The sequence below is a fragment of the Peromyscus maniculatus genome, chromosome X (genome assembly GCF_049852395.1).
Source record: "Peromyscus maniculatus bairdii isolate BWxNUB_F1_BW_parent chromosome X, HU_Pman_BW_mat_3.1, whole genome shotgun sequence".
Classification (NCBI taxonomy): Eukaryota; Metazoa; Chordata; class Mammalia; order Rodentia; family Cricetidae; genus Peromyscus; species Peromyscus maniculatus.
In genome coordinates, this window is record NC_134875.1 from 26362259 (window position 1) to 26373759 (window position 11501).

General features: G+C 41.6%; 1 protein-coding gene across 11 annotated transcripts in view; it reads left to right on the forward strand.

The window, feature by feature from the left end:
- Positions 1-11175, forward strand: part of Enox2 (ecto-NOX disulfide-thiol exchanger 2) — a 294398-nt gene extending 283223 nt beyond the window's left edge. For 10 of the 11 annotated variants that reach the window (XM_015989390.3, XM_076562590.1, XM_076562588.1 and 7 more), the window contains 3 exons: positions 3163-3271; positions 7490-7575; positions 9658-11175. In XM_015989390.3, the coding sequence (XP_015844876.1) occupies positions 3163-3271; positions 7490-7575; positions 9658-9789 (327 nt within the window). In that variant the 3' untranslated portion in view covers positions 9790-11175. Of the gene's footprint in view, positions 1-3162; positions 3306-7489; positions 7576-9657 lie in introns of all 11 variants that reach the window. The other variant, XM_042269140.2, reaches the window with a different exon arrangement.
- The last annotated feature ends 326 nt before the right edge of the window (positions 11176-11501 follow it).

Genomic DNA, 11501 nt, shown 5'->3' on the forward strand with positions numbered 1-11501 from the left:
AGCCAACACCAAAATGGGGGAAGCCTTATAAAGAAACAAGGAGACACAGTTTTCTAAAGTCAGATAATAGCAAAATAGAAGGGAAGGTGAAACTTAATAGTGAGAGCCTGCTACATAAAGAATACAGTGAAGACACCTAGGAGGGTCTATTTAACATTTGGATATGTCTGTGTGTCACCTGAGAGTCAGGTGTGTCCTTTTAGATGTATAAAGTCTCCTGATGTCTGTGTGTCATACCTCTCCAGTCTCATATGCCTCAGTACTCAGCTGAAGTTATACTCTAGAAAAAAAAAATGACTCATTAACCAGAACTCCCTGCTGTACATATTTGAGAAGGAAGAGAAAACATTGGGGCTTGGACCAAAAGTCCAACATCAGCAATGGCACAGCTAGTTCTGCAGGAGCTCTGCTGATGATCTTCTTTGCTCAGCTCAGGAAGGCAGAGCACATACAGGCCCTGGGTGTGTTTACCAGCATGGGAATGGGCCCCAGAGAGCCATTAGGAACTGGCAACCTTGGTGTAGTTGAAACAAATGATTGAAAATGTTTTCTTTCGGAGGCCATTTGCAATATGCTTTTAATTCTTCCACATCATAAAATCAACTCACTTTCCACTTTTGTGGGTGCTATTAAAGAAATGAGCACAATCCCAGAGAAATTCATTTATCAAGCATTTAATTGAAAAGTGCCAAAGCTGCTGTACTATCAGGACTTTCCTCATGGTATCAGACTTTCTAAATTGTCCCAGGGCTGCAACATAGCTCTATTTCTCTTCCTGTATAAAATGCACTGTGCAGCTAGAAGACCCTAGATGGACAAGGGGCTCCGGTGCTGCTATCCTGCTTCCCATCCCTCTTTAGATTGCCATTGCAAATTGACTTAAGCACATTTTTAGTAGAGGCTGCTTTCTGCTTTGTGGAGAATTGTGTTTAAAGAAACAAGAGGTCAGGTGGCACAGAAGAAACTTGTCATATTGTGCTTAATGACAAGTGTTTCTCATCTCCAGTATACCACAAAATGACAGCTAAAGAAGACAAGAGAGAGCCAACTGATAATCAGAAAACAGTGGGTCAGATTTTTTTCCTGTCATTTCAAGCAAAGCTTCTTTTAGAAAAAATCGTGACAGATCATTACAAACTGATGTTCTCTGTGAAGCTGATTTGTGACCAAATATTTCAACCTGAAACAATTAGGTTAGGAAGCAAAAGACCATCACATTAGACTACAAAAACAATTTCAGGTTGAAAGGCAAGCAGTAAGTTTTGGTTATGAGGGCTCTCTGTTTGCTGCTTTTCTTTGGGTTTCTTGACCGTAAGCCACAGTATGAGCTATTTGCCGCGTTTTGAAATATAACAGTGTGACTTACATCTGTTATACTGGTGGAAAGAGCTACCTCCTTGAATCTGCTAGTGAAGTTCAAGAAAATAAATGCCAGCATGATAAATTTGAAATCAGATTCATTTGAGGAACTGAATTTAGCCATTCAAGATGGCTAAGACTTCTCAGAGAATCTTAATATCTTAAATCAAACTCAATCTGTTAAATGCCCACACTTAAGAAATGGCTTACTGGCTCACTTAAGGTTGTAAGGGACTTAGAAGCAGATGTGAAGCCCCTGCCTTAGAAATAAGCCAGGGCTTTAAATCAGATGTGGCATAAAACAGATGTCTTGCAGCATAGACCATTCACTTCTTCCAAGGCGGTATCTAGCAAGCTTTGAAGACGCTTTAAAGGACACAGAAGTGCAGCCCCTGCTGAGAGCCTGTGGAAGGGAAGAAGTGACAGAGTGTCTGACTCAACCATGGTCTGCCCCCACCCCTGCCCAGTATTCCCCCAGCACTTCTCTTTACAACAGTAAAAGACTGAAACAGTGAGACTGATGCAGGAATCTCTTGTATTCCTTCCTCTGAAAGCTCTTTCTTCATCTATACAATGTAGAAAGGCATTTTTCCACACCCAAAGATAGAAAGATCCACACACAGTGTAGGAACACTTTTCAGATTCAGTGCCTGCCGGGTATGGCTTTCACCTGAATATCTCATAAAACCAAATGGCTAGACTCAGAAGAAGTTTCCACAACAAAGAAGGCAACTGACAGTTGATTCTTTTATTCATGGCCATTTCTGACTATAAAGCCAGAAATATTTTAACTGAAAGCAGAGAAGAGAAACAGAGTCTCTAGTCTATAGGTAAAGGTTCTAATTTCTAGTCCAAAAGCCAGCACTGATGCCTAAGTAGATTGGGTACTTCACAGATTTTCTGTTCAGATGTGGGACTGAGTATGGATCTAATGTTGAGTGTGTGTGTGTGTGTGTGTGTGTGTGTGTGTGTGTGTGTGTGTGTGTGTGTGAGAGAGAGAGAGAGAGAGAGAGAGAGAGAGAGAGAGAGAGAGAGAGAGAGAGAATATGAGTGGATATAACCTGATGTGAAGTGCTAACTCTCCCATTTCTATTTCCTAAAAATGCAATCATAGCAAAATTACCCAATTTATCCTTTCCTCATATATAATTTTTCTTCATCTGTATGATGGAGATAATACATATTTAACAATATCTACTATGTAATACATGGAAGTGTTAAGTGTCCCTCCCAAGACTTCTTGTTTAGAGTTAAGAATAGTGAAGCCAGGAAAATACTTGTGAAAATAAATGTTTACAACTTTCTGCATTTTGAAGTCACATAAAGATATTTTGGAACCAGTGAGATGGCTCAGCTGGTAATGGTACTTGCTGCCAAGCCTGAAATAAGTGAGTTCAATTCCCAGGGCCCACATGTGTACCATGGTACACACACACACACACACACACACACACACACACACACACACACACACACACCAAATAAATGTCTTTAAAGGATAGCTTGGATTATCTGTGGTGTTTTTGTAATTTGTATTTTCAGTAATCCAAATTGGACTATGTTGTTTTGATGGTACTGTGATGGTTTTAGGGACCTATTGCTGGGCATACACACCTGTCATCCCAGCTACTCAGAAAGCTGAGGTCGAAGGATCTTGTATCTGGGAGTTTTAGAACAGAGTGGGCAACATAGTGAGAATGTATCTCCCATCTTTTAATAAAAGTTATCTGTTGTGAAATTAATTGAAACCAACTCTTTGGCCACATAAGGTGAACTGACTCAGGAAGCATGTTATTCCCACAGGAAAACTGTGCTTCTAGACTGTGTGCATCAAGCCAGGAAAGTGACCAACCTCCTGAGAAGACCGTGCTCGGCAGTCCTATCAAATCTGAACGTGAAGCCCTGCTAGTGGGTAAGGAAGCCAACACACCCCAAAAACCCATAAGGTATACAGAAAGATGGGAGGGGGTATTTAAGAGTCAAGTGTCTGCCAAGCAGTATGGAGTATGGTGGTGCAAGAACTCAGAGTTCGAAAGGGGATAGGGAAAGATCAAGGACATTTTCCACAAAGATTCTAAGAACAGCTCCAAGGCACTTCTGACTCCTTGTTGCCACTGTCTTGTTAAGTGTGTCAATGTCAGCATTATACTAAGAGTGGGTCAACAGGAGAAGCACACTGTAGTTTTTTTCATCTCTCTACAAGAAGAGAGGGCCCCTCCCCATGCATTCAGAAGGCCAGTACAGACCCTGCCAAGCTTTCCCAGATCAGCCTCCATAGCAAGTGTCTGCCTTTCAAGACTGAGCCATTTTTATTCAGGACACTTCTGACACCAAATGAAGGGATGTTTGTTTTTACTTCTTGACACAGCATATGTTCTTTCCATGACCACTTTTCCAACTCTTCAACACCAAGTACGTATTTGACCACTTTATTCAATTCAGTTTGGATGTCAACTAGCTGAAGTTACATTCCACAGGTTTAAAGACTCAGTCTCACAAATCAGCCCTCACTTTAGATACCAGGCTCAAACAGCAGATTCCAAAATGTGTTGGTCAACACTGCTTTACAAAAAGAAAGGGCTTATGTGGGTGGACAGTTTCAGAGTTTCACTCCATGATTGGTTGGCACTGTTGGTGCTTTGGGGCCTGCAATAAAGTAGTGCATCGTAATCAAAACGTGGCAAAATCATTTACCTCATGGCCAGGATGAATAACAGACAAGAGAGAGAGCCGGATAAATGACAGACAAGAGAGAGAGAGGCTCTAAGAACCCACAGCCCTTTTAAAAAACATGCTTTTGAGCCTGTCCACTGGGCTCTACCTCTTAAAAGTTCTACCACCTCCCTTTAGTGCCACAGGATGGGGACTTACCCTTTATCACATGAGCCTTTGAGTATCATTCTAGATCCAGACTATAAGTTACACACTGGCTACAAAGTCAGGAACTTCCCAGTACCTCACCAACCAGCTTCTATAACTTGTTAGAACAACTCACAGAACTCTGAGAAGTACTTGACTTAACAACTGCCAGCATGTTGGAGAGCATGTTCTCATCCTGTGGTTCACAACCCCTTTGGGAGTGGAATAGGAAAACACAGATACTTACATTATGATTCATAACAGGAGCAAAACTACAGTTATGAAGTAGCAATGAAAATAATTTTATGGTTGGGAATCATCACAACATGAGGACCATATTAAGGGGTCGCAGCATTTAAGAAGATTGAAAACGGCTGGTGTAGAGGGTGAAACCCAAGAATGGAGAGTTGGAAGAGATGCATAGGACAAGAAACGACGAGGAAAGGAGGCAAGCTTCTGTACCTTTGTGGGCTTGCTGTGCTGCCTTCCCAGCATTTTCATTTTATGTGTTCCCCAGCTGGGAAGCTCTCTGATTTCCATCATGTCTTTATGGAGGTTTCGTTATGTATGTGGGCTTTGGGGGTAGGGAACCTCAAAGCCCCATACTCTTGTTAGGCCTTAGCCTTCCTGTTGTGTTGGCCAGTCCCCACCACGAAGCTAGTAAAGGGCTCCCAGCCAACAGTACTATCACAAGAAGATGTCTAACTAGGCCAGCAGCATATACCTGTAATCTTAGCACTCAGCAGACAGAGTCAGGGGGAGTGCAAATTCAAGGCCAGTCTCAGAAAACACATTACACTGAGGCCAACAAGGTGACTGAGCAGGTAAAGGAACCTTCTGCGAAGCTTTACCACCTGAATTTAATCTCAGGGACTCACATGATAGAAAGAGAGAACGACTCTTGCAAGTTGTCTGTAGCCTCCACTTACATGTGCTCAACCCACACATGCACGCGCACACGCGCGTGCGCACACATACACACACACACACACAAATAAATAAATAAAATGAATAGATGTGCAATTCAATAGGTTTTTTTAAAGGATCTGTGTACCAAGAACTAGGAGAAAAATTATTAGTTTTGTCATTATATCACATTGACAAATGACTCAAAATTGTCAATGATGTGTTAGACTCTAATGTGCTCTGATACAGTAAATGCTAGAATTGCTCTTACTATCTAAAAGAAATTCCTAATTTTACAATTAAAGAATGGGGCAGCCAGCCAGGCACACTTCTTTAATCCCAGCACTTGAGGGGCAGAGGCAGGCGAATCTCTGTGAGTTCAAGGCCAGCCTGGTCTGCAGAGCTAATTCTAGGACAGCTAGAGCTGTTACACAGAGAAACCCTGTCTTGAAAATAAAAAAAAAAGAACGGGGCAGCCATAGCTGCCCATCTTGATGCCCATATCTGTTTGATGAGATTCAGCTCCTCCATCTGCAAATTGAACAAGATATTACCCCACAGGTCGATTCCAAGTATTAACATGACACCTATCCCAGATCAGTTCACACAGGACACTAGTCAGCCCTCAGTACAAGGAAAACAGCATGCACTTCCAGTACTAGTCACAAATGCTTGTTGACTTCATGGTCCATTTGGGAGCTAATGGAAAATTGGGGTTCAAATGATATGGTCCTCTAGCAGGGGTTGGTTAATCCAAGATTCCTTCTAGGAAGTGATCCGCAAGGTAACTCTACCCCACCCTCCAAAGCCGTACATGCTGACTGACTTCTATGTATTTTGAAGTTATATCTGTCCTCTTTGGTAATGGATGTTATACTCTGATATAAGGCTTTGATATGTTAATAAAGATACACAAGGGGATCTGCCATTGAGACTTTAAAAAAAGAACACGACAACATTTTAATACTTTTCAGCTCAAAAGTTTTTAACCAATTGTCACGGTGACAGAGAAGTATTGGGGAGAGAGGAACTTCTCTATAAATGGATATCCCTATGGAAAAAAAAGATTCCTTCAAATGACTACCTGTTGTTTCGCTTTAAAGAATGTGGTCTTTAGCTGATGGAGAAATCTGCTTTTAAATACAGTCTTTGAGTGTGAACTCACAAAAACTGATTAGTGTTTTTAAACCTCTGAACTTATTTCTTAGCACTTGATATTTTTCCTTAGCCATGACATTTCGACTTTCATTGAATATGGACTTTTTTCTTCAGAACTGAAGTTTTTCAACTCAAATCAAGCTTAGAAATTCAATTTACCTGGTCATTTAAGAATAAAGTAATAATAAAAGTAATAGTATCGCTTTTGAACAGATTTTGTGACTCTGATTCCTCCCAGATTCTCTCAGCCCACCCTTCGCCATCTAATATTTGGAAGGTTTTCATAAAAAATAATTGAATTTCAAGCTATACTTTAAACTTGTGCTATTCTTTGTGAGCCTCTGAAAGGACAGAAAAGTTGTACTTTCTAAACCAAATCAATGTCTACTCATATTTCCTGGTAGTTTTCAGGAAGCTCAATTCTAGAAGATCTGCAAAAGGAAATGAATTCACAAGCATTTAAAAAAATGAATCTCTACAATTTTTGAACGATTTTTCTAGTTGTTGCCAGCTAAGTATTAGAACAATGAACATGACATCTGTAAGCTGGAAAGTGCTGTGAGAACTCTGTTGTAGGAACACATTTGGGGCCCTCCACACACAATGGCAGTGAGCACTCATGTCAGCGTGAAGGAAATGTCTGGCATTTCTTTCTAAAGCAACTCACAAAATAAAACCCTGATATGATCAGCAGATTCTTCTGTGGGAGGAGCTAAGTTATTATGGCGAAGTATGTGATGTGTGGTCCCCACAAGACATCCTTAATTCCTAAGAGCATGAAGTCTTATTTAATGACTGCCAAAACCCCCATCAGAATCTAAGTTCATCTGAACTCTGAAATTCAAGTTGTTCTCAGTGATGACGAGTGATGGGAGTGGGTCACATACCAGCTTCACTCTGAATGGCATCACACAGGGAAGAGCAGTGAGTGATAAGAACCACTGAGTTCACATACCCGCTCTACCACTTGTTAGCTATGTGCTGACACTTTGTCTTGGTGTTCTCATCTGTGAAATGGGGTTTGACAGTACCTATGCCACAGGGTTGGTATAAAGATTAAATAAATAAGATAGATGCAAACTTAAAATACTGCCCAGTGTATGTATAGTGTACCTATGTGCATTTTGTCTATATGAGTTCGTTCACTGTGGAATCTCAAGGAGTTTCATGCTGAAGTGTAATAACCCCTGGGGCCTTGTCTCCACAGGGATCATCTCCACATTCCTTCATGTTCACCCATTTGGAGCGAGCATTGAATACATCTGTTCCTACTTGCACCGTCTTGATAATAAGGTATGTGGGAAACTCAAATGGAGACAGAAGGATGAAGGCTTCTTTCTGTGTAGGTGGCCTTACTCTCTGAAAGCATAAGCAGACCAGAGTCCTTATGGATCTAAGCAAGTTTCCCTTGCTTCCAGTCTCATTGTGATAATGTATAACATCCCTCTTAGAAATAGTATGACTTTCTGTCCTAGTTTGCCTAAAACCGAGAAATTTCCTGAGACTTGAAACTTTTGGTGCTAAAACCAAGGAAATCCCATTCAAACTAAAATTAATTGGCTAGCCTTCTCCTAAGATATATCTTAGAAGATTCTAGCTTCCTTTTCTTGATTTCCATGCAAGCTACCAAATAGCCAGCAAATGAGCCGCTACTTTCTCTCTTAACCATTGGATTTGTCCTGGGCCTCCGGCCATCAGCAAATTGTGATTTATAAGACTGGAAGTCTTACCCTCTCCCCATCACTATTGCCATTACGTGCTATGAAACAATCAAGGAAGGTGCAAAACCGATGGGACAACGTGCTGAGGGCTTCTGGATTGTCCATTGGCTACCTACTCCTAGCTGATCTGTGGGCCATTTATCTGCATGTTATCCTCAAAGGAGGAGCTCACAGGTCACATGAAGTGAGGGGACGTGTTCATTCTCCAGATACTCAAGGGTACTTCATAGCAGCAGGGGCAGACTCTCAACTCCTCCTTGCAACAAATAAGCTCATGATGTGGTTTTTTTTAGAAGTAACATTTAGTTAAGCTTCCCTGTGGACTGTGTCACTATTTCACCAAACAGGGAGGGCCTCCTGGGAAGTGCTGTTGAGTATGGGTTCCTGACATTATGTTGTCCAAATGATAAATTAGAGAAGCCTTGGTGCTCTTAGACACTGGCCATTTGGGAACCTAATTGTCCTAAGCATATTCTAACTTCAGGGATACACTTTCCTCTGTGGCCTTTGTGTTAGTTCTAGAGTGCATTACCTCCTTATTTCCCTTGAGGAAGTAATTCTAATCTGCAGCCATATACCCCAGTTGGCAGGTAAAGGGATGATGGAACAGCAGTATCAGGACCATGTGGTCAGTTTCAGCAGCAGGATATTGAACTATATGTCAGTAAAATTTATCTCATTTTTTTAATTTTTAAAAATAATACGTTGTCTTTGAGTACAAACTATATAGAAACATAGTGAAGAAAAAGTAAAATTTCCTATAGTCTTAACTCAAGTATAATCACTGTTAAGTTTAGCCTGTAATTTCAAACTGTTTTCCATATCTACACTGTATCTATCTATAGTATAAAGCTAGATCCATTATCTAGTCACATGTTTTGAAATGGGAGTTCTACTCTCTGTGGTACCCTACAGTGTGCTTCTTTCACTTAAGTGGATCTGGTTAATCAGAAGCACTGTAAGAAAGGCACAGCTTCACTGCTGGCCCAGACCCAAATCCGCCCCAGCAGCTTCCTGCCAGAATAATGTCAAGACCTCCCAGCAAGGGCTTTGAAGGATACTTAAAGTTCTGTGTGGCAGTAACTCCAGGCTTCTTTAAGGGTTCCCCTGGTGGTCATCAGCTCCCTGTACCCAGGCTCACAATTAAGAAGGTCACTATGAATGGAAAAAAAAACTGGCTATGAGAAGAGAGGCCCTTGAGGAATCCACAAACTTGTTTTTGTATGGAGGGGTGGGAGGGTGAGGGTGTTGGGGAAAAGAAAGAAATGATGCATCAAAGTAGAAAGAGAGAGCATTCTTCACTCCTATTACTCTTCCTTGGTGGGCTCATACATATGTGGAAAATTCTACTCCACTGACAGGCATTTCTGCCTGTCCCTCCAAAAAGACTTTGTAGCTTCAGTGGGCCTGGACACACATCCCCATCACTGAGCTGCCCTCATTCAGTTAGCTACATGCCAAACTTCTCCATGCAACTCATACCAGATCTTGGCAAAAGCAGTTCAGTGGGCTGTGTCTGGTGGTCCCAGCAGATGAACACACAAATGCGCAAGACCAGCTAGATTACCCTGCCACAGCCCGCAGCACACACATCAGCAGATGACCAGGGATGGGAAGCTGGTTCTGATTGGAGGATGTCCTCTCTGTCTCACAGATCTGCACCAGTGATGTGGAATGTCTGATGAGTAGACTCCAGCATACCTTCAGACAGGAAATGACTGGAGTTGGAGCCAGCCTAGAGAAGAGGTGGAAATTCTGCGGTTTTGAGGGCTTGAAGCTGACCTGAATCTCTTTGCCTAGCAATTTGGGATCCTGAACATAAATGTGTGCTGGACAAGCTTAGGACATGATTTTGTATCTCAGTGCTTTTCAAGTGGACGTTGTTTTCAATTTGTCAGTTCATTCCTGAATATCTTTCAAGTTAAAATAAGGATCCTAGAACAGCACCTCAAGCTACAGGTCCTAAAAAGAAATTGCCTCAAACCTCAAGTGCTGTAACTTCCTCCTATTTCTGGCAATTGGTTGTCTTTTCTTATAAGAAGTATTGAAAAATTCCTGAGGCTAAAGAGTATTTGGAATGTTTTCAGTGTCTGTACTACTGTTGTAGACCTTGTGTGTTTTCAGCACTGTTAACTGAAATGTTTTGATGATTTGTGTGTGGTTTGTGTTTCTAGCTTTCTCTTCACATGTTGCTACTTGTAAAAAGGAGTAAGAGGAGTGTTAGGCACTCCCTGTCACTGCCATTGTCTTTCCCGTCCACAGTGAACAGTAAATGAATAATCCATCAGTGTCTTCGCCAAGGTGCTTCACCAGTTCTCCTTTAACAAACAAGCATGAACTGTGGCTTTTTGTAAAAGTACTGTGAACCAAAAGTTGACAAACGTTCCAAAGTTATTTTCTCTAATAGATAAAAGGTCTATTTCAGAATTTTAAAACAAGAAATCTAGATGGATTCAAAGGAAGTCTCCAGTGTGACTATTGTGTTTGTGCTTTTCAGAACTACTTGTAAATAGTCTGCTTTTAAAAGAGGGCATGTTTAGTTTTCTATGAATTAAAATTAGTCAGGCGTGCGTACACGTGCACATATTGGCAGAAGGGATTTATTTTAATAGTCCTTCCCCTCTGGCCTTCTTACAGTCTGTTGGTCCCTTTCTTCCCGCTGTTAGTGTGTTGAATTGCAAACTGTGTACTGCTGTAAATACTGTTTACTTCATGCTGACTGTTTGTAAAGAACTGATGTGAGTATTGAACGTAATGAACTAATGAATAAATACCAGGCGGGGTGTGTGAGGCGTCCTGCACATATGTCAACTCCCCTCAGAATGCTGACTGACAAGGATAGCTCTGGTTCAGTTGTGCCCATCTGTACATTGTGATGGCCTCGCCAAGTGTAAGTGGACCATTTAGGAAGTCCTGCTTGATAGGAAAAGAACATGGCAGAATTTGAGGCTGTTGGCCTGAGGTAAGCTGGTCTTTATTATCTTTGTGGTAGAAATGGTGGCTCTTCTAATTCCACGAGCATGGCCTCCCTTGAGTTCACTTGAAGGTAAGAAGAGAATGCACTGAGTGAGCACAGGCAATGAGAGCGTTGCCTGAAAATACTTTGCAAATGAGATGTGAGGAGTGTTCAAAGATGTATTTTTAAAATACAAATATTCCGTTTTATACCTCAGCTTTGTGTTACGTTTTGAATGGCTTGCCTCCTACCTGATTTTTTTAGATCATCTCAGGTTCCCTTTGAGTTACCAGGATGTTGGAAGAAGCCAAACTTGCTTGACAACTAGAAATAGCATTCCACAGCAGCCCATTCATCCTGAAAGTTGCCTTGCCCCTTAAGCACCCCACTGTGGCCCCAGCAGGAAGCCGGGGTTATTTTTACACTAGCTTCCTCACTGGGGCTTCTGTCATCAAGGCTGCTGCTCTGGAAAGCTTTGATTCATCGGTCTCAGGGGCGCCTGAAATCCCTGTTTGACAGTATCTGTAAAATCAAGAGAAATT